Genomic DNA, 25269 nt, shown 5'->3' on the forward strand with positions numbered 1-25269 from the left:
TAACTGTACATGATTTATATGGCTAGTTGCGTTTTAATATGTGCATTAAGCATTGTTTTTTGCCCACTTCTGTCCACCATCTCGCCAGAGCAAACCTGTGATCCTGTTTTTAAGTCACCACTGTTTATAATCTTGGAGAACTGTGTCTTAGTTAAACTCAGGGAACAGATGATGCCTGCAGTACACATGTATGCTTGTGTGTGTGTGTGTGTGTGTGTGTGTGTGTGTGTGTGTGTGTGTGTGTGTGTGTGTGTGTGTGTGTGTGTGTCTACGATGACACCCTGGAGATATAATTCACTGATCGTGTCTACCGAACACAAGCCTTCTTCTGTGGTGTCAGCCATCCGTCAATAAATGCATTTAATAGACGTACAATCTACAGCGTCTGAATCTGTTTTTATCATCCAGTGGTGAAAAGAGTACCATTACTTGTCCAAAAACGTAGTGCAAGTACAGTAAAAGTATCTGCTGTAAATATCACTAGGAGTATGAGTGAAAAGTCGCCCTTTTAAAAGTACTCAAGAGTAGTGAGTATTACCAAAGACTATGGAATACACAAGATATTTCACTCGTATCTTTTTGAATGAGGAAAAGTGTAACTGTCAACATGGTGAATAAAGCCCCGCCTACTAGTACAGGAGCCAATCATCGGTCACTATAGGGTGAAAAAAGCCTGCCTACATGTACTGGAGCCAATTATTGGTCGCTATATGGTGAAAAAAGCCCGCCTTCTAGTACAGGAGCCAATCATCGGTCACTATATGGTGAAAAAAGCCCGCCTACTTGTACTGGAGCCAATTATTGGTCGCTATATGGTGAAAAAAGCCCGCCTACTTGTACAGAAGCCAATCATTGGTTGCTATATGATAAAAAAAAGTCAGCTTTCTAGTACAGAAGTCAATCATCAGTCGCTTTATGGTGAAAAAAGCCCACCTTCTAGTACAGGAGCCAATCATCGGTCGCTCTATGGTGAAAAAGGCCCGCCTACTAGTACAGTAGCCAATCATCGGTCACTATTTCGTGAATAAAGCCCGCCTTCTAGTACAGTAGCCAATCATCAGTAGCTATATGGTGAAAAAAGCCCGCCTTCTAGTACAGGAGCCAATCATCGGCTGCTATGGGTGAATAAAGCCCACCTTCTAGTACAGGAGCCAATCATCGGCTGCTATAGGGTGAATAAAGCCCGCCTACTAGTACAGTAGCCAATCATCGGTCACTATTTCGTGAATAAAGCCCGCCTTCTAGTACAGTAGCCAATCATCAGTCGCTATATGGTGAAAAAAGCCCGCCTTCTAGTACAGGAGCCAATCATCAGTCGCTATATGGTGAAAAAAGCCCGCCTTCTAGTACAGGAGCCAATCATCAGTCGCTATATGGTGAAAAAAGCCCGCCTAGTACAGGAGCCAATCATTGGTCGCTATAGAGTGAAAAAAGCCAGCCTTCTAGTACAGAAGTCAATCATTGGTCGCTATATAATGAAAAAAGCCCATTTTCTAGTACAGGAGCCAATCATCGGTCGCTATATGGTGAATAAAGCCCGCCTTTTAGTATAGTAGCCAATCATCGGTCGCTATATGGTGAAAAAAGCCCGCCTTCTAGTACAGTACCCAGTCATCGGTCGCTATATGGTGAAAAAAGCCCGCCTTCTAGTACAGGAGCCAATCATCGGCCGCTATATGGTGGAAAAAGCCCGCCTTCTAGTACAGTACCCAATCATGGGCCGCTATATGGTGGAAAAAGCCCACCTTCTAGTACAGTAGCCAATCATCGGTCGCTATATGGTGAAAAAAGCCCGCCTTCTAGTACAGGAGCCAATCATCGGTCACTATATCGTGAAAGAAGCCCGCCTTCTAGTACAAGAGCCAATCATCAGCTGCTATATGGTGACAAAAGCCCGCCTTCTAGTACAGTAGCCAATCATCAGTCGCTATATGGTGAAAAAAGCCCGCCCACTAGTACAGGAGCCAATCATAGATCAGACTGACGATACTCTGTGGGAGGGGCTTGAACCAGATGTGAGTTTCTGCAGATTTTATGTGATTTGGATGTTTAGAAATGAATCTAAAGACACGGCTGTTGTTTAATTTTATCGGTGATTCCTAATATGAAATGTAATAATAATCTCAGCAAGCAGTTTTGAAGAGTTTGATGTTTCCCCATTCAAACAGAATGCCCGAGCATACTTCCCGAGAGGTGTTTCAAAGATAGCCGCCGAGTGAAATGACTTGAAGGGACTTTGGTATTACGCTGTGAAAGGTTGATGCGTTACATGCAGTTTGAGCATGTGTGTGTGTGTGTAAACGTAACATTCTGTAGTGCGTTTAGTTTTTAGTTGGACATATATGAAGCCTACTATGCACAATACCATAAAATGCCACACAGGATATTTTTACTTCTGTAAAATCAGAAGGAATTACTGTAGTTTTACAATATCTGTCATTTTGTTTTTCGCTAACACTGATGGTTAAAATAGTTAGAGGCAATTTGCCGTATGTAATAATGACAGAATTTTCATTTTCAGGTGAACTGTCCCTTTAAGCACATTGTGGATTTATTTACAATTTTCATTATTATTTAGAATTTAATAACAGGATTTTTTTTTTGTTTTGTTTAGTTTTTTTTTTAATAATTATTGAGATTTTTTTTTTATCTTTGGTTGAACTGTCCCTTTTCTACTGTTTATTTATTTATTTATTTATTTATTTTATTTTCACTATTATTTTCGAATGTTCATTTTTTAGATGCACTGTGCCTTTAAGCACTCTGTGGATTTATTTGGAAAAGGTAGGCTTTTGATTTCATTTTCAGTGAAGTGTATGTTAGAAATCCCAGTCGAGTTGCAACAAGTTTTTATTTTCAAAATCCCCTTTTACCCTTTCAACGTAAGATCCTTTTTAATTCCACGGTTTTTTTGCACAGCACATTGGCAGAGTTTGCAGAGAGAAGGAGTGCTGTTTGTGTCCCAAACCCCGTGAAATGAATACTGAGGTGAAATGTTTGAGTGAATGGGTGTTTATAATGCCCTGTTTCGGTGACCAGGGTTGCCAGGTGTTCACAACAAAATCAGCCCAATAATACCAACACTCAAAATACGCCACTTTCATTCATAAAACACGTATTTTACATCAATATATGCATTATACCAAGGAATATGGAACTATCTAACTTTGATTATACACATTTTTATCAGGTCACTCACTTGAAAAAAATGATTCTAAATTTATTTAAGTGGCTGTAAACATTTTATTTAGGCTGAATTAAACAAACTAACAAATTAAGTTAAACATTAATAAATTTAATTTCTTTGTTTTAATTCAACACATAAATTGTTTGCAAAAAATTTGCAGACATCATTTTTTTTGTGTATTTCACAATAGATAAATATATAAAATATAAATTACTATGTTTCACGTAGTATTATATTGTCACTATACACAGACAGACAATCACGTCAACTACATATTTAGCAAACAAAATAAGGTGGCCTTCAAATTCCTCCAAAGCTTCGTTTAAGAATGGTTCTTGCTCATCAAGAAAAAAATAAATACACCGACATTTATACATTGCAAATAGGGCTATTGGGATATAGGGATGTTGAAAAAACTGTCATTGCAAAAAAAAATAATAATCTTTTATTATCTTATATCTTATATTATGGTAATTTCATAAGATGATTAGTACTTTGCTCAATACTAAAGCTAGTACATTGTTCTGCGAAATTGGTACCCTGTAAACATGTCGCAACCCCTTTAAAGGATCATATTGTTTAAAGTAAAACTTAAAAATATGTTTATGTATTCTATTAATTTTAGTTTTTTCCTTTGATATCAAGTACAATTGTTTCTTTTCTATATATGCGTCTGACTACCTGTACTTTAAGATTATGTTTGTGCATGTAAGGCTTACTTTGTAATTGATCTCACTTTAGCGACTTCCTCTGAAATTAGTTGGCGACAATGGCGGGAAAACGGCGGACATGGCAACCCTCATTCTCCGGCGAGATGTCTTTCGTTTCCTTGTTTGTAGTTTCGGTTTTGTTTCAGGCTCAGCTGTTGGTGTTCAGTCGGGACTCGGTCAGTCTTCATTCCCATCGTGTCCTCCTGAAACACCGCAGACATGTACGAGCTGGAGAAGGAGAATTTGCGGCGCTTGAGCTCTTACATCACGGCCATTTTACGACCGTCACTAATAAAAACCTTCATGACGACATACCTGAAGAAAGGTGAGTAAATAAACAAAACATTAACACAATCTGCAGTGTACCAGTTCCCTTATCTAAAGCACAGTGTTTATTGTTATTTAATCATACTCTTGTTAAATATTGTGCATTTATTACAATTGTTTATAATATATGACTGCAAGTTTTGACCTGAAAACGGGTTTATGTTTTACTGAACTGATTTTTGTCTTATTGTGCTGATCATAAAAGCCTAAGAATCTTCTCTACAAAAGGAAACACAAATGCAAATAAACATGTAAAGGAACACTGACTGAATTTCGGGTTTCATGTAGTCATTACAAGTGTATATACTGTACATATATTACTGTATATATATTATATTGTACATATATATGTATATATATTACAGTGACAATGTATCTATGTACAGTAGTCAACATTTGAAGTAGATTTAAAAATAATCAAAATTGCCATAAGACATGAATGAGTATTTTTCAATAGTTTTAGGACAAGTTTAATGAATTGTTGACTACTAATTTAAAAGATAGCTGTATATTTTCATTATTAAAACAATATTTTTTTCTCTCTGTTGTAATTTTCTGTTTATTCGAAGGATTTTCTTGTATATTAATCAAATTCAACTTTTAATGGCTGTCGTAAAAGCGAAATGTAAAAATAATGAAGTGTTATTCATCGGATGTTTTTCCAGCGCTGTGCTCTGTAACCAATCACACGCGCTTCTGTTGAGTTTTATGAGCGCGATAGCCAATCAGAATTGGACTGTTGCTCACCGCTCCAAACGCTGCTAGCGTTGACTGCATTCTATCGAGAGCGATAAGATATAATTTATTAGGAGAATTTGATTTTACTTTAAAAAAAAATAACACCAGAAACAAAATGCTGAAACAGCAATGTGAGTAAAATATTGTTATGAAATTTCACCCTTGTTGATTCACCAAACTGTAACGTGTTGTATCTAAAACCTGTTTCTACAAAACTGTTTACCAACATTAATGATCATTATTTGCACAGTAATGTTTGTTTTGTCATGATATTGCAGCACTGTAATACTTTCCTTTTTCTTTCCTTATTCGTTTGTATGTTTATTTCTAATAATTACAGATCTGTTTTAAAAATCATTCATTCATTCATTTTCATTCAGCTTAGTCGCTTATTCATCAGGGGTCACCACAGAGGAACGAACCGCCAACTATTCCAGCATATGTTTTACACAGCGGATGCCCTTCCAGCTGCAACCCAGTACTGGGAAACACCCATACACACACACACACACACACACACACACACACACACACACACACACACACACACACACACACACACTCGTACACTACGGCCAGTTTAGTTCATCGGTTCCCCTATAGCGCATGTGTTTGGACTGAAGGGGAAACCGGAGCACCCGGAGGAAACCCACACCAACATGGGGAGAACATGCAAACTCCACACAGAAATGCCAGCGGACAAAGCCGGGACTCGAACAAACGACCTTCTTGCTGTGAAGCCACAGTGCTAACCACTGAGCCACCATGTCACCATTTTTAAAAAAATGTGTGCGCAAAATATTATTTAGAAAATAATGTCATATTTATGCCAAATATTGTGTCTGGTGCTCAATGCTTTCTTTTATTTCAATCAGATTTTTAAAATTAGCTTCGATCTATTGACATATGTAAAGTTCAGTAATACGCACAGTTTTGCAAATACACACACCAAAACAAACTGGACGTATGAAAGCGTATAGCCGAGCTCTGTGTAATGTGTGTTTTCTCTGATGTTGTGTTGACAGAAACAGTGGAGCGGATTATGTCCACCGAGCAGAGCTCCCCGTCCGCAGCCGCTCAGATGCTGCTGGACTGCATGTGTGATCTGGAGGAGGACGGCTGGTTTCAGGCCTTTTTGGACTTCCTACATACTGCTGGTGATTCCCAGAAAACGCAAAACATTTCTCTAACATTCTCTTTTAGTGCTTGTGTAGTGTCATAATGCCTGTAATGTGTGTTGATGTAGAGTACACCGGCCTGCACGGTGCCATTAAAAACTGGAATTTCCTTGAGTATGAGGAGCTGCACGAACACCGGAAGCTTCTGGAGAGAATCGAACCCTCAATCACCAAACACTTGAAGCCCAGAGAGCTGCTCATGCACATGAACTGCTGTCTCAACCAGAGGGAGTCTGAGGAGATTCAAGCGGTGAGATCACAATAGAACACACATACTGGTGTGCACAATCATGTGTGTCTGAGCTGTGTGTTTAATCAGTCCAACAGACACTCTCCATAAAGGTCCTGAGGGGTACTATGCAACGTATATTGTAGCGTGCAAAAGTTTGTGAACTCCTTGCAATGTTGGTCATTTTAACAAACTTGGAGAGATCGTACAAAATGCATGTTATTTTTTATTTAGTATTGTCCTGGGTAGGATATTTTACATAAAAGATGTTTAGATATGGTAGGGTAGAGCACAGGGGGTGCTAATAGTAGGGACCCCTAATAGTAACTCTGGAGGCCCCAAAAGTGCATGGGCACTTAGAATTCTCCTAACTTTCCCCACTCTAGCAGCACTCCTGGTGGGCAGAGTTGGAGACCTCGAGTAAGCATTGAAATGCTATTTCTGTGTCTTATACTGGACGCTAGAGGGCACATTTGTGCATAACTCCTAGTTTTTTGTATACGTTACTGGCAAAGATATCAGCTACGGTCAACTGCAGTGCAGGACAGCAAAGAGAGGATAAAGATGATAGACAAGGATAAACAGATCAGATATGAACACAGTAAACAAGCACTTGTAGCTATATATACATATATATATATAATTTTTTAATTATGTTTAAATAATTATGTTGATGTTTAACAGAGGACGTTCTCACAGTATTTCCTCTAATATTTTTTCTTCTGGAGAAAGTCTTATTTGTTTTATTTCAGCTAGAATAAAAGCAGTTTTTAATTGTTTTAAACCCATTTTAAGGTCAATATCGTTAGCCCCTTTAAGCTATTTTTTTCTATAGTCTACAGCAGTGTTTCCCAACCCTGTTCCTGAAGGCACACCAACAGTACACATTTTCAACCTCTCCCTAATCAAACACACCTGAATCAACTCAGCAGAACATTAGAAAAGACCCCAAAACCTGACACGAATGGGTCAGATAAGGGAGACGTACAAAATATGTACTGTTGGTGTGCCTCCAGGAACAGGGTTGGGAAACACTGATCTACAGAACAAACCATCATCATACAATGACTTGCCTAATTACCCTAACCTGCCTAGTTACCCTAATTACCCTAGTTAAGTCTTTAAATGTCACTGTAAGGTGAATACTAGTGTCTTGAAGAATATCTAGTCTAATATTATTTACTGTCATCATGACAAAGAGAAAATAAATCAGTTATTAGAGATGAGTTATTAACACTATTATGATTAGAAATGTGCTGAGAAAATCTGCTCTGTTAAACAGAAATTGGGGAAAAAAATAAACAGGGGGGCTAATAATTCTGACTACAACTGTGTATATATATATATATATATATATATATGAATGAAGAGTTCAGATGCGAAAGCCGCTAAATGCCACTTTCGCCAAAAATGAGCTAATGACATTGAGTGAATGCTTTAGGCATGTAGTACACCAACAACAAATATTTTTGCTTCAAATCATCTAAATTGCAGCGTCGTAGCATTCAGTAATGACAGCCGCTAAACGCCACTTGCCTTCGACAGCAAAAGCCGCTATATCCTGAGAACCAATCAGAAGGTGTGAATCGCATCATATGTGTTCAATGTAGCAGCGCGCTGATAGGCCGGCTTTATGAGGAGACTGTTTTATTCATGTTTACTAATTGTTGTCTGCTAGACCCATGTGACATGTGTACTGCCTAATCCTGGCCAGGACGCTCTTGTAAAAGAGATTGTTAATCTCAATGTGTAGTAAAATAAAGGTTATAATAGTAATAATAATAAGCTCAAACATGCAATAGTGGAATAACACATTTCTCAGACCAATTATAGGTTTTAAGGATATTACGAAGTGTTGTGGAGAGAATTGTTATTAGTATATTGCAAATAATATCACCAATCAGAATCAGTTTTATTGCCAAATGTGCTTCACACACACAAGGAATTTGTTTTGGCTGCAGAAGCTTCCAGTGTACATAAAGTGACAAGTGACAACACAAAATAAATATGGAAAAAAGAAAGACGATAAACATTAAACAGATGCAGTTAGTCCAAAACCTGGATGTTGAATTGTGTACAGATTTGTTATAAATATACAGGTTATAAGGTGCTGTGTACACATGCGAACGGAGAAGGTGTTGCATTGTATATTTATATAAGGTGCTAGCTGGTACTAGCTGAAAATATGTCAACATATTGAAATAACTAACCTATGTCCTTCAAAACCATCTCCTCTGTATACAGGCCGGATCCAAGATTATGTGATTTTATGTAAACAGAAGCAGAAAAAAGTCTGAATTATTAGCCCCCTGTAGATTTTTCTGATGTATTTTCTCTTTGTCATGATGACAGTAAGTAATATTAGACTAGATATTCTTCAAGACACTAGTATTCAGCTTAAAGTGACATTTAAAGGCTTAACTAGGGTAATTAGGGTAAAGTTAGGGTAATTAGGCAAGTCATTGTATAACAGTGGTTTATTCTGGAGACAATCCAACACTAATATTGCTGAAGGGGGCTAATAATATTGACCTTAAAATGAGTTTAAAACTATTAAAAACTGCTTTTATTCTAGCTGAAATAAAACAAATAAGACTTTCTCCAGAAGAAATAATATTAGATGAAATACTGTGAGAATTCCTGAATCTGAGAAACATCATCTGGGAAATATTTGAAGAAGAAAATAAATTCACAGGAGGGCGAATAATTCTGACTTCAACTGTGTATATGTTCCAGGTGGAAGCGCAGCGTGGACCTATCGCCGCCAGTGAGAAACTCGTGGACTGTCTTCTGCGCTCAGATAAATCAAACTGGTTTAAGGTGCTGAAGATGGCTCTGGACACCTGCGAATTATATGAGGCTCTCGACCTGCTGGAGACAAGTAATCCTTCATCATTCTCTCTGTACATCCCTCCATTATCATCCTAGACACTTATATTATACTGACTGTTAAAGGGGGCCTATTATGCCTCCTTTTACAAGATGTAAAATGCATCTCTGATGAGTGTGTAGTGAAGATTGAGCTGAGAATAGCACACAGATGATGTTCTCTAGCTCTCTGAAACTGACCCTTTCAGGCTTTGATCCTGGCGTTTTGGTGACTGTCGCTTTAAATTCAAATGAGACTGTGCTCTTTTCAGAAGAGGGCGGAGCTACATTATCATAGTGACAGATGTGAAGCAGCAGTGTGTGTGTTGTCAGTGCTGGTCAGGTGTGCATGTGTGTTTCAGTGTGAGTGTGTGCTTCATGCTTCTGTCAGTCTATGTCGCTCCTGTCACTGCTTCATCTAAAACTCCACATCTATAATCCTCTTAGTCTATGCTGACATTATCTTCAGCAGCTCAAACACTCTAATGGCTAATGGACAGACGGCTGCTTCTCACTCAGGGCTGCTGTTTATGCTAATGAGATGGAGAGATGGGCACTAGTGGGCGGGGCTTTCCCCCTCTGATGACACGTACAAAGCGAGAATGTCAATCAAAGTGTTTGTGCAGACTGTTTTGATCAAGTCTGATTATAAATATTACAATTAATTCATGTTTATCATTAGAGGCTGGAGATATTCACACACTGCTGACACACACACACACTGCATAAAGGTCATTTTAGCATAATAGTTCCCTTTAAAGCTCTTAAGAAGTGTGTTTTAGTCTGATGTTCATGGTGTGTGTGTGTGTGTTACAGATGGAGCAGGAAAGTCAGTGCAGGACTCAGACTGCATGATGGCCGAATCCTCCACCGTGTGCTTTGAGTACAGAGAGGAGATGGAGACGGAAAACATGGCGGCGCCGGAGAGCTGCAGACACATGAGCGTCACTGAAATGCCTGCTGGAGTTACAGGTAATGCACATGTCTGTACATTGTGTTGTGTGTGTTGTGTGTGTGTTTTGTGTTCATGAATGTGTGCATTGATCTCTCTGTGACCTGTGTGTGTGGTCAGGTGACTCTGGGCGTTCAGGTGAGCGTAAGCTGAGGGAATATCAGAGAGAGCTGATGACTGCGGCCGTCAGCGGACAGAACACCATCATCTGTGCTCCTACAGGTCAAAACAAAAGCAGCATTATTTGGCTTGTTTAAAGAAATACTCTTCTTTTTGGTAACATTTTAGTTTAAGTCACAACTCATGCTATTTACTACATGCTTATTAATACCTAAACCCAGATTATTAAATTATACTCTATACTAACTCTATAACACTCTATACTAACTCTATTACACTAAACTAGCTCTATTACACTAAACTAACTCTATTACACTCTATACTAACTCTATTACACTCTATACTAACTCTATTACACTAAACTAGCTCTATTATACTCTATACTAACTCTATTACACTCTATACTAGCTCTATTACACTAAACTAACTCTATTAAACTCTATACTAGCTCTATTACACTTAACTAACTCTATTACTCTCTAAACTAACTCTATTAAACTCTAAACTAACTCTATTACACTAAACTAACTCTATTAAAAGTCTATACCAACTCTATTACACTAACCTAACTCTATTAAACTCTATACTAACTCTATTACACTAAACTAACTCTATTAAACTCTATACTAGCTCTATTACACTTAACTAACTCTATTACTCTCTAAACTAACTCTATTGCACTTTATACTAACTCTATTACACTAAACTAACTCTATTAAACTCTATACTAACTCTATTAAACTAACTCTATTAAACTCTATACTAACTCTATTACACTAAACTAACTCTATTGCACTTTATACTAACTCTATTACACTAAACTAACTCTATTAAACTCTATACTAACTCTATTAAACTAACTCTATTAAACTCTATACTAACTCTATTACACTAAACTAACTCTATTAAACTCTATACTAACTCTATTAAACTAACTCTATTAAACTCTATACTAACTCTATTACACTAAACTAACTCTATTAAACTCTATACTAGCTCTACTACACTTAACTAACTCTATTACTCTCTAAACTAACTCTATTGCACTTTATACTAACTCTATTACATTAATTTGTCCACAGTGTATTGTTGAGTTTTTAAAAAAATTACCAAAATATGTACCAAAATAAGATTTGTCTGCAAAACTCATCCCATTTGCTAAAACACAGAGAACGTTGCAGCCAAAATTAAGCCTCAAAATCAGCACAAGGTGGATGAAAACAACCCAACAACACACAAGGGTTAAATGCAAAGCACAGAATGAAGTGTGCTGAAAGTGTGTGTGTATGTGTGTTCAGGTTGTGGGAAAACTATCGTGGCACTGGGCATCTGTGAGGAGCACCTGAAGCTGCTGCGCGGACGAGCAAAGATCGCCTTCCTGGCCACTAAAGTGGACGTTTATGAGCAGCAATACAAACTCTTCCAGGAGCACTTCAGCAGCAAAGACCCCAACATCAGGCACTGACACACACACACACACACACACACATTACACACACACACACACACTTATATATATATACTCTATATAAATATATATACATTTATTTATATATAAGTAAATAAAACCACACGCATGCATGCACAAGCACACACACACATTCCATACATATACACACGCTCACATACCCGCACATACACACATACGCATATATACACAGACGCATAAACATATAGACTCACATACACATACATGTTTGTGTGTGTGTGTGTGCATGTGTTGTGTTTTATTGTGTCTCTCTCTCTGTGCTGCAGGGTGACGGGGATGTGTGGAGATATGGCTCTCTCAGTGCGGATGCTGATCGAGACTCATGATATTGTGGTTCTGACGGCTCAGATTCTGGTGAATGCCCTGCAGAGTGGAGAGATGGAGAACCTGCAGCTGCTGACGCTCATCCTGCTGGACGAGTGCCACAACACCACCGGCAAACACCCCTACAACAACATCATGACCCGCTACCTGGACAACAAACTCACCGGCAGCGGCGGGTTACTGCCACAGGTGCACCACACTGTTCATCTGATACACTCTACACTAACCCTATTACGCTCCAGACTAACTCTATTACACTCTAAACTAACTCTAATACACTCTATACTAACTCTATTACACTCTAACTCTATTACAACCTAAACTAACTCTAATACACTCTAACTCTATTACAGGCTAAACTAACTCTATTAAACTCTAACCTAACTTTAATACATTCTATACTAAATCTATTACACTCTAATTCTATTACACTCTAAACTAACTCTATTGCACTCTAACTCGATTATAGGCTATACTAACTCTATTACACTCTAACCAAACTCTATTACACTCTAAACTAACTCTATTACACTCAATACTAACTCTATTACACTCTAAACTAACTCGATTACAGGCTATACTAACTCTATGACACTCTATACTAACTCTATTAAACTCTAACCTAACTTTAATACATTCTGTACTAAATCTATTACACTCTAACTCTATTACTCTCTAAACTAACTCTATTAAACTCTAACTCTATTACAGGCTATACTAACTCTATTACACTCTATACTAACTCTATTAAACTCTAACTCTATTACAGGCTATACTAACTCTATTGCACTCTAACTTGATTACAGGCTATACTAACTCTATTACACTCTAACCTAACTCTATTACACTCTAAACTAACTCTATTACAGGCTATACTAACTCTATTACACTCTAACCTAACTCTATTACACTCTAAACTAACTCTATTACAGGCTATACTAACTCTATTACACTCTAACCTAACTCTATTACACTCTAAACTAACTCTATTACAGGCTATACTAACTCTATTACACTCTAACTCGATTACAGGCTATACTACCTCTATTACACTCTAACCTAACTCTATTACACTCTAAACTAACTCTATTACAGGCTATACTAACTCTATTGCACTCTAACTTGATTACAGGCTATACTAACTCTATTACACTCTAACCTAATTCTATTACACTCTAACCTAACTCTATTACACTCTAAACTAACTCTATTACAGGCTATACTAACTCTATTACACTCTAAACTAACTCTATTACAGGCTATACTAACTCTATTACACTCTAACTCGATTACAGGCTATACTACCTCTATTACACTCTAACCTAACTCTATTACACTCTAAACTAACTCTATTACAGGCTATACTAACTCTATTACACTCTAACTCGATTACAGGCTATACTAACTCTATTACACTCTAGCTCGATTACAGGCTATACTAACTCTACTACACTCTAACTCGATTACAGGCTATACTAACTCTATTACACTCTATACTAACTCTATTACACTAACTCGATTACAGGCTATACTAACTCTATTACACTCTAACCTAATTCTATTACACTCTAACCTAACTCTATTACACTCTAAACTAACTCTATTACAGGCTATACTAACTCTATTACACTCTAAACTAACTCTATTACAGGCTATACTAACTCTATTACACTCTAACTCGATTACAGGCTATACTACCTCTATTACACTCTAACCTAACTCTATTACACTCTAAACTAACTCTATTACAGGCTATACTAACTCTATTACACTCTAACTCGATTACAGGCTATACTAACTCTATTACACTCTAGCTCGATTACAGGCTATACTAACTCTACTACACTCTAACTCTATTACACTCTATACTAACTCTATTACACTAACTCGATTACAGGCTATACTAACTCTATTACACTCTAGCTCGATTACAGGCTATACTAACTCTATTACACTTTATACTAACTTTATTAAACTCTTAACTCTATTACAGGCTATACTAACTCTATTACACTCTATACTAACTCTATTACACTAACTCGATTACAGGCTATACTAACTCTATTACACTCTATACTAACTCTATTACACTAACTCGATTACAGGCTATACTAACTCTATTACACTCTATACTAACTCTATTACACTAACTCGATTACAGGCTATACTAACTCTATTACACTTTATACTAACTTTATTAAACTCTTAACTCTATTACAGGCTATACTAACTCTATTACACTCTATACTAACACATAGAATGTTTTACACAGCAGATGCCCTTCCAGCCGCAACCCAATACTGGGAAACACCATACACACTCACGTTCACACACGTACACTACGACCAGTTTAGTTTATTCATTTCACATATTTTATACATCTTTTATTTTATTTAAGGCTTGTTATTTAATAGCGGAATTCAGTCTCCTCCTATTGTACTCCGCTTTACTGATTTCCTGTTCATGATTGGTTAATAATCCTGTTTGTCGTCTCAGATTGTGGGCCTGACAGCATCGGTTGGCATCGGTTCCTTCAAAAACCAGATGGAAGCGGAGAACAATATTACACAGCTATGTGCTAACATGGACACCAGAGTCATTACCACTGTTAGCAAACACCTGGACGAGCTCAAGTCATACGTGCACACGCCGGAAAAAGGTAATTGCACACACTCAAGCCACTCCCTACACGCTATATAGGGCATTATATTGGATGTCTGCCATTTTTTTATGATTGTATATTTTTTTATTTTGTTTTTTCAAAAATGAACAATACAGAACATCAAAACTAAGCAACAAACAAACTAAAGTAAAACATACACAGTATATAAAATAAAAATAAATAAGGAAAATAAAAATAAATAAATAAAAAGGGAGGAGATACAGTATAAACCAGTGGATCAAATCAAATCATGTGGTACTGTTTTAATATATATCAAAAATGGATTCCAAATCTTTTTAAATAATTCATCCTTTCCTCTCAAAGAGTATGTGATCTTCTCCAATGGTTTACAATTGCAAATTTCTGAGATCCACAGTCCAATTGGTACATCACTGTCTGTTTTCCATTTTAAAGCAATGCATTTTTTAGCTATTGTCAGTTGTCATGTTGGAGGTTAGAATTTGTATAATTGGCCATATCTAAACATATCTCTGGATATCCAGACATATCTCTGGATCCAATGGAAAATCTATTTCATGAATCTGTGATACGATATTGCACACTTGTACCCATAACACTTTCACTTTAGGGCACAGCCATGTAGAATGCAAAAATGTACCTTCCTCTATACCACATCTGAAGCAGAGGGGAGAAATTCTGTTTTTAAATTTGTGTAATCTGGATGGAGTATAATAAAACTGGTGTAAGAAATTAAACTGGATTAGTCTAAATCTGGAGTTCAAAGTTGAGGTAACCCCATCTCTACATAGCTGACCCCATAGGCCATTTTCTAGTGTTATTCCCAAATCCTGTTCCTATCAGATGTCTGCCGTTTTGTAGTGGTGTTGAAAACGAAAATTTTATTTGCTACATTCGTTCATCACTTTTTACCCACAATCCACTCTGATTTTGAGCTGTGTTGGGCATGTTACTTTAAAAAAAGTTCATTTTTACACATAGTAATTGCTAGTAATTGGAGTTATACCATTATAAAAGTAACTAATTACCAAGGAAAGTTACTACTGTTAAAATTTGTCGCACACAAACCCTGCACATCTAGCGCGACATGTATTAATTAATCCCTTGCACAATAATTCACAAAACAACACAAAATGTTCGTTCGAGTCTTCGTTTTTTATAATGCGCAAAGGTTTCGGAGGCTTTGTGCCAATACAATTGACGTAAAGTCTAATTTATTTTTGACATGCACGGATTCGGTGTGCAATAACTTTTACTTTTAGAGAAAAAAAGTTAAAACCCTTTACAAAAGTAATCAATTATAGTTACAAGTTACTTCTTACCAAGTTACTAGTTACTTCTTACTAATAGTAACTGTTAGTAGCTGAGTTACATCATTATAAAAGTAACTAATTACCAGAGAAAGTAACTACTGTTTCTTTTAAAAAGAAAAACGTCACTCAAAACCATTTAAAAAAGTAATCGGTTACAGTTACTAGGTACTTCTTACTAATAGTAACTGTTAGTAACTGAGTTACATCATTATAAAAGTAATTAATTACCAGAGAAAGTAACTACTGTTTCCATTAAAAAGAAAAATGTCACTCAAAACCCTTTAAAAAGTAATCAGATATACTTATTAGCTACTTCTTTAATAGTAGCTTTTAGTAACTGAGTTATGTCATTATAACCATAACTTGTTACAATGGAAAGTAACTATTACTTTTAGAAAGAGAAATGTAAAAACCCTTTAAAAAAGTAATCAGTTACAGTTGCTAGTTACTTTTCACCAACAGTAACTGTTACCAGGGAGAGTAACTGCTGTTCCTTTTTAAAAGAAAAATATGTCAAAAACACTTTAAAAAGTAACTAGTTGAAGTATATTGTTACTTCTCACCAATAGTAACTGTTAGTAACTGAGTTACATCATTATAACAGTAACTATTTACAATGCAAAGTAACTACTCCCTTAAAAAAATAATCACTTATTGTTGCTAGTTACTTTTCAGCAATAGTAACTGTTAGTAACTTAGTTACAGTATAGCATTGTAAAAGTAACTAATTACCAGGGAAGGTAACTAACGTGTTACTTTTAGAAAGAAAAATGTCCAAAACCCCTTTAAAAGTAAATAGTTACAATTACTTTTCACAAATATTAACTGCTAGTAACTGAGTTATGTCAATATAACAGTAACGTGTTACAATGGAAAGTAACAATATGTGTGTGTGTGCGCGAATGTGTGTATGTCTGTGTGTTGTGATATTGTGCGTATGTGTGTGTGTCAGAATTTTTCCATGTGTTTCAGACCCCGTCAGATCCCTTCATCAGAATCATCCAGAACATCATGAGTAACATTGAGCAGATGGCAAAGAAAACCTACAACATCGGTACACACACACACACACGCATGCACGCATGCACACACAGACAGACAGACACAAACACATGCATACATACATACATACATGCACTCACTGACACACTCATACTCTCACACACACACACACACACACACACACACACACAGACACACACTCACACATTCCTGTCCTGTGTTTCAGAGAGTCTGTCGAACATCTCGAACCGTGAGTATGGCTCTCAGAAGTACGAGCAGTGGATCGTGTCGGTGCAGAAGAGCTGCAGAGTTTTGCAGATGCAGAATGCAGATGAGGAGAGACGCATCTGCAGAGAGCTCTGCAACTACACTGAACACCTGCGGGTGACTGACAATTTAATTTAATTTAATTTAATTTAATTTAATTTAATTTAATTTAATTTAATTTAATTTAATTTAATTTAATTTAATTTAATTTAATTTAATTACTGTTATTTTTATTTTATTACTTTGTTTAATTATTAATTATTACTTTGTTTTATTATTATTATTATTGTTATTATTATTATTATTATTATCATTATTATTATTATTATATGTTTTGTTATTATATTATTCTATTTTTAATTGTTTTATTTTATTTTTTGGAAGGTGCTGATTTCTCAATTCAGTCTCCTTTAAAAAAAGTTATTTTATCAAATGGATGGATAAACAGATATGGATGGATACATGGATGGATATATAGATGGATGCTTGGATAGATAGATGGATGGATGATGGATGAATTAATAGAGACGGATGGATGGATAGACATATATAGATGGATGGTTTGGTAGATAAATGCATAAATGGATGGATGGACAGATGGATTGATATTTAAATGGATGGATGGATAAAAGAGTGTGTGAAGGAATGCTGATGGTCTGATGTTTTCTGCTCTCCTCCAGAAATATAACGACGCTCTGATCATTAATGAAGACGCTCGCACTATAGATGCTCTGGATTATCTGGACGTGTTTTTCCAGCAGGTCCGAAATGCTGGATTCCACAACACAGAGAGGAAACTCACTGCGCTTTACGACAGTAAACAGAGTGACTGAAGCTGAGTTTACACACACAGATTTATGCACATAACTGGAATATTGCAGAAAACATTAGTGAATAAAGCAGCGTTTACAGTCAGTGAAGAAATCTGATATCACTGAGAGAAGTGTACTGTGCTGCACTGGGTTCTCCACTGTGGTGTTTGTTCTCCTCTAATAAATGAGTTGCGCCTCAGAAGACCAAGACCAAACACCATGAACACGCAGACAGATGCTCAAGACAGTTCTGGAGGCAATATTAATAGAATTAGTAGAAGAATACTGAAGCACTGTGATGACGGACTGACGGAGGGCTGAGGCCTTTCAGCACAACAATATTAATGACACAAAGACCCTCACACACACATTTATATCTGATCAAACCAACATTAATGACACAAAGACCCTCACACACACATTTATATCTGATCAAACCAACATTAATGACACAAAGACCCTCACACACACATTTATATCTGCAGACCAACATTAATGACACAAAGACCCTCACACACACACATTTATATCTGCAGACCAACATTAATGACACAAAGACCCTCACACACACATTTATATCTGCAGACCAACATTAATGACACAAAGACCCTCACACACACATTTATATCTGATCAAACCAACATTAATGACACAAAGACCCTCACACACACATTTATATCTGCAGACCAACATTAATGACACAAAGACCCTCACACACACATTTATATCTGCAGACCAACATTAATGACACAAAGACCCTCACACACACATTTATATCTGCAGACCAACATTAATGACACAAAGACCCTCACACACACATTTATATCTGCAGACCAACATTAATGACACAAAGACCCTCACACACACACATTTATATCTGCAGACCAACATTAATGACACAAAGACCCTCACACACACACATTTATATCTGCAGACCAACATTAATGACACAAAGACCCTCACACACACATTTATATCTGCAGACCAACATTAATGACACAAAGACCCTCACACACACATTTATATCTGCAGACCAACATTAATGACACAAAGACCCTCACACACACATTTATATCTGCAGACCAACATTAATGACACAAAGACCCTCACACACACACATTTATATCTGCAGACCAACATTAATGACTCAAAGACCCTCACACACACATTTATATCTGCAGACTAACATTAATGACACAAAGACCCTCACACACACATTTATATCTGCAGACCAACATTAATGACACAAAGACCCTCACACACACATTTATATTTGCAGACCAACATTAATGATGCAAATACCCTCACACACACATTTATATCTGCAGACCAACATTAATGACACAAAGACCCTCACACACACATTTATATCTGATCAAACCAACATTAATGACACAAAGACCCTCACACACACATTTATATCTGCAGACCAACATTAATGACACAGAGACCCTCACACACACATTTATATCTGTCAAACCAACATTCATGACACAAAGACCCTCACACACACATTTATATCTGTCAAACCAACATTAATGACACAAAGACCCTCACACACACATTTATATCTGCAGACCAACATTAATGACACAAAGACCCTCACACACACATTTATATCTGCAGACCAACATTAATGACACAGAGACCCTCACACACACACTTATATCTGCAGACCAACATTAATGACACAAAGACCCTCACACACACATTTATATCTGCAGACCAACATTAATGACACAAATACCCTCACACACACATTTATATCTGCAGACCAACATTAATGACACAGAGACCCTCACACACACATTTATATCTGCAGACCAACATTAATGACACAAAGACCCTCACACATTTATATCTGCAGACCAACATTAATGACACAAAGACCCTCACACACACATTTATATCTGCAGACCAACATTAATGACACAAAGACCCTCACACACACACTTATATCTGCAGCCCAACATTAATGACACAAAGACCCTCACACACACATTTATATCTGCAGACCAACATTAATGACACAAAGACCCTCACACACACATTTATATCTGCAGACCAACATTAATGACACAAAGACCCTCACACACACATTTATATCTGCAGACCAACATTAATGACACAAAGACCCTCACACACACATTTATATCTGCAGACCAACATTAATGACACAAAGACCCTCACACACACATTTATATCTGCAGACCAACATTAATGACACAAAGACCCTCACACACACACTTATATCTGCAGACCAACATTAATGACACAAAGACCCTCACACACACATTTATATCTGCAGACCAACATTAATGACACAGAGACCCTCACACACACATTTATATCTGCAGACCAACATTAATGACACAAAGACCCTCACACACACATTTATATCTGCAGACCAACATTAATGACACAAAGACCCTCACACACACATTTATATCTGACAAGCCAACATTAATGACACAGAGACCCTCACACACACATTTATATCTGCAGACCAACATTAATGACACAAAGACCCTCACACACACATTTATATCTGCAGACCAACATTAATGACACAAAGACCCTCACACACACACTTATATCTGCAGCCCAACATTAATGACACAAAGACCCTCACACACACATTTATATCTGCAGACCAACATTAATGACACAAAGACCCTCACACACACACTTATATCTGCATACCAACATTAATGACACAAAGACCCTCACACACACATTTATATCTGCAGACCAACATTATTGACACAAAGACCCTCACACACACATTTATATCTGCAGACCAACATTAATGACACAAAGACCCTCACACACACATTTATATCTGATCAAACCAACATTAATGACACAAAGACCCTCACACACACATTTATATCTGCAGACCAACATTAATGACACAAAGACCCTCACACACACATTTATATCTGCAGACCAACATTAATGACACAAAGACCCTCACACACACATTTATATCTGCAGACCAACATTAATGACACAGAGACCCTCACACACACATTTATATCTGCAGACCAACATTAATGACACAAAGACCCTCACACACACATTTATATCTGCAGACCAACATTAATGACACAAAGACCCTCACACACACATTTATATCTGACAAGCCAACATTAATGACACAGAGACCCTCACACACACATTTATATCTGCAGACCAACATTAATGACACAAAGACCCTCACACACACATTTATATCTGCAGACCAACATTAATGACACAAAGACCCTCACACACACACTTATATCTGCAGCCCAACATTAATGACACAAAGACCCTCACACACACATTTATATCTGCAGACCAACATTAATGACACAAAGACCCTCACACACACACTTATATCTGCAGACCAACATTAATGACACAAAGACCCTCACACACACATTTATATCTGCAGACCAACATTATTGACACAAAGACCCTCACACACACATTTATATCTGCAGACCAACATTAATGACACAAAGACCCTCACACACACATTTATATCTGATCAAACCAACATTAATGACACAAAGACCCTCACACACACATTTATATCTGCAGACCAACATTAATGACACAAAGACCCTCACACACACATTTATATCTGCAGACCAACATTAATGACACAAAGACCCTCACACACACACATTTATATCTGCAGACCAACATTAATGACACAAAGACCCTCACACACACATTTATATCTGCAGACCAACATTAATGACACAAAGACCCTCACACACACATTTATATCTGCAGACCAACATTAATGACACAGAGACCCTCACACACACATTTATATCTGCAGACCAACATTAATGACACAAAGACCCTCACACACACATTTATATCTGCAGACCAACATTAATGACACAAAGACCCTCACACACACATTTATATCTGCAGACCAACATTAATGACACAAAGACCCTCACACACACATTTATATCTGCAGACCAACATTAATGACACAGAGACCCTCACACACACATTTATATCTGCAGACCAACATTAATGACACAAAGACCCTCACACACACACTTATATCTGCAGACCAACATTAATGACACAAAGACCCTCACACACACATTTATATCTGATCAAACCAACATTAATGACACAAAGACCCTCACACACACATTTATATCTGCAGACCAACATTAATGACACAAAGACCCTCACACACACATTTATATCTGCAGACCAACATTAATGACACAAAGACCCTCACACACACATTTATATCTGCAGACCAACATTAATGACACAAAGACCCTCACACACACATTTATATCTGCAGACCAACATTAATGACACAAAGACCCTCACACACACATTTATATCTGCAGACCAACATTAATGACACAAAGACCCTCACACACACATTTATATCTGCAGACCAACATTAATGACACAAAGACCCTCACACACACATTTATATCTGCAGACCAACATTAATGACACAAAGACCCTCACACACACATTTATATCTGCAGACCAACATTAATGACACAAAGACCCTCACACACACATTTATATCTGTCAAATCATCTGATCAGCAGAAACTACAGCACTGAAGCGCAGACTGATGAAGCGCAGGGGTTTACCCACTACATCTGTTTACAGCACAGTTTATGCAAATGATCAGATATCAGATAAACAGTTTATCCTACTCGATTATTTGCATGTTTTTTATGCACATTTCCAAATTAATCCGCATCTCTATTACTCATTAGTTTATGCAATATTCCAAAATGCACATAAAATAGGTGTATGGAAACACAGCTAGTGTGTGTGTGCATTGGCAGCAGTGTATATATGAGTGTGTGCTGATGAGTGTGTGTGTGTTTCAGCCCAGCGTCCGCAGCTGCAGTGTTTGGCCACTGAGGGGCAGCAGAACCCCAAACTGGAGGAGCTGCGCTTCATCCTGGAGGAGGAATATCACAACAATCAGGAGACGCGCACCGTCATGTTCGTCCGCACACGAGCCCTCGCCGACGTGAGTGTGTTTGTGCAGGTTTATCTCAGCTTGTGAGTTCTCAGTTGTCTTCTTACACTTGAAGTCAGATTTATTTGTTTAGTTTTTTTATTTTCCAAATATTCCCCAGATGATGTTTCTCAGATTCAGGAATTTCTCACAGTATTTCCTCTAATATTTGTTCTTCTGGAGAAAGTCTTATTTGTTTTATTTCAGCTAGAATAAAAGCAGTTTTTAATTGTTTTAAACTCATTTTAAGGTCAATATTATTAGCCCCCTTCAGCAATATTAGTGTTGGATTGTCTCCAGAATAAACCACTGTTATACAATGACTTGCCTAATTACCCTAACTTTACCCTAATTACCCTAGTGAAGCCTGTAAATGTCACTTTAAGCTGAATACTAGTGTCTTGAAGAATATCTAGTTTAATATTATTTACTGTCATCATGACAAAGAGAAAATAAATCAGTTATTAGAGATGAGTTATTAACACTATTATGATTAGAAATGTGTTAAATTAAATCTCTCTGTTAAACAGAAATTGAGGGAAAAATATACAGGGGAAAGCTAATAATTCTGACTACAACTATATCTAGAGAGAGATCAAAACAACAAACTAGTGTTGACCTTTCATTGGTCCTCACTAATTAAACAGGGTGTCTGCGGGGTCTTAAAAAATCATAAAAGTGGATAAATCAATTATGAGGAAAATTAAGGCCTTAAAAGGTATTAAAAAGTCTTAATTGTGTTTTTATGAGGTCTTAAATTTTGTTCAAGCATTGTTCAAAGTGTTTGACTCCAAAAAAGCTTAAATATATTTATTTTCCTCCTAATATTGACAATAGTGTACTCAATCCATGCGATTGGTTCAGGCTGGGGCACATCCAGCCAAGCTCCTCCGTCCGGGTGATGTCACGTTATTTGCGACAATCGCGGGAAGGTGATGTGACGATCTCCACATGTAGCGAAACCATAGAGCCAAACAGATGGCAAAATGGGAAATTGTAAGTTTGTGGACTCCTGGTTGGAGAAAGACGAGTTTAAACAGTGACTGAAGCCTGTCTCTGAAAACAACCGCGTAATTTATTCTCTCAAGCTTTGTTTCTTTCACACCTTATCTGAGTTCTGTTGCACGGTTGTGCTTTATTGATTTATTTAACTACAACTGTGTATTAATAACTGTTTATTAAGTTAAAGGTTTGATCCTGATTAAAAGTTTAAAGTCAAAGTCAAATTCAACCGCATGTACTGGACATGTAGAGAATCAAAATTACGTTACTCTCAGACCCTAGGTGCCTAACATATAATATTAATACAAAAAGTAGAGTTTTTAAGAAAGAATTTACAATAAATACAATCATTCATAAAATGTCATCTGAAAAATATACAGAAATAAAATGTAGTTTAAAAATATACGTTAAAAATAAATGTAAACAATACAATACAATGGCATTAAGGGCAAATGGCAAAGAAGTTGAAGTGGCGACGAGGTCTTCAATTATTCAGAGAAGGTCTTTAGCAAGTCTTAAAAAGGTGTTGAAATTACCTTTCGGATTCCTGCATATACCCTGTAAAAGCTCTTCTAAATCATCCAGATGTTTTTATTAGTATCTGATGATGTGCAGTTGTTTCTGTGAGGATTGGGTTGAGGTTAGGGTTAGGGTTAGGCCAGGCCACAGACACTATCATTAACATCATTACCCTGAGAGAAAAACAACTGAAGTCTATGTAATCTCACTAAGATTGTGAAACAAAGAGTGTGTGTGTGTGTGTGTGTGTGTGTGTGTGTGTGGTGTGTGTGTGTGTGTGTGTGTGTGTGTGTGTGTGTGTGCGTGTGCGTGTGCGTGTGTGCGTGTGCGTGTGTGCGTGTGTGTGTGTGTGTGTGTGTGTGTGTGCTCATCATCAGGCCATGAAGAAATGGATTGATGACACTGATACTCTGAAGTTTCTGAAGCCTGGAGTTCTCATTGGAAAAGGCCGGAAATCCAACTTTACTGGTTCAGGTGGAAATTTAACACACACACATATAAAAACAAACATATACAGGTACACATATATAGAGACACACAGAGTGCATTTGGAAAGTATTGATAGCGCTTCTTTTAT

General features: G+C 37.1%; 1 protein-coding gene across 1 annotated transcript in view; it reads left to right on the top strand.

Annotated features, from left to right (window-relative positions):
- The first annotated feature begins 4021 nt into the window (after positions 1-4021).
- Positions 4022-25269, top strand: part of rigi (RNA sensor RIG-I) — a 31499-nt gene continuing 10251 nt past the window's right edge. The window contains exons 1-14 of the mRNA XM_056448969.1: positions 4022-4222; positions 5988-6119; positions 6209-6390; positions 9106-9250; positions 10054-10209; positions 10310-10411; positions 11608-11767; positions 12065-12311; positions 14619-14781; positions 17029-17130; positions 17305-17462; positions 18026-18161; positions 23038-23183; positions 25070-25166. Of these exons, the coding sequence (XP_056304944.1) occupies positions 4117-4222; positions 5988-6119; positions 6209-6390; positions 9106-9250; positions 10054-10209; positions 10310-10411; positions 11608-11767; positions 12065-12311; positions 14619-14781; positions 17029-17130; positions 17305-17462; positions 18026-18161; positions 23038-23183; positions 25070-25166 (2032 nt within the window). The 5' untranslated portion in view covers positions 4022-4116. The remainder of the gene's footprint in view (positions 4223-5987; positions 6120-6208; positions 6391-9105; positions 9251-10053; positions 10210-10309; positions 10412-11607; positions 11768-12064; positions 12312-14618; positions 14782-17028; positions 17131-17304; positions 17463-18025; positions 18162-23037; positions 23184-25069; positions 25167-25269) is intronic.

Source organism: Danio aesculapii, chromosome 23, assembly GCF_903798145.1.
Source record: "Danio aesculapii chromosome 23, fDanAes4.1, whole genome shotgun sequence".
NCBI classification, from domain to species: domain Eukaryota; kingdom Metazoa; phylum Chordata; class Actinopteri; order Cypriniformes; family Danionidae; genus Danio; species Danio aesculapii.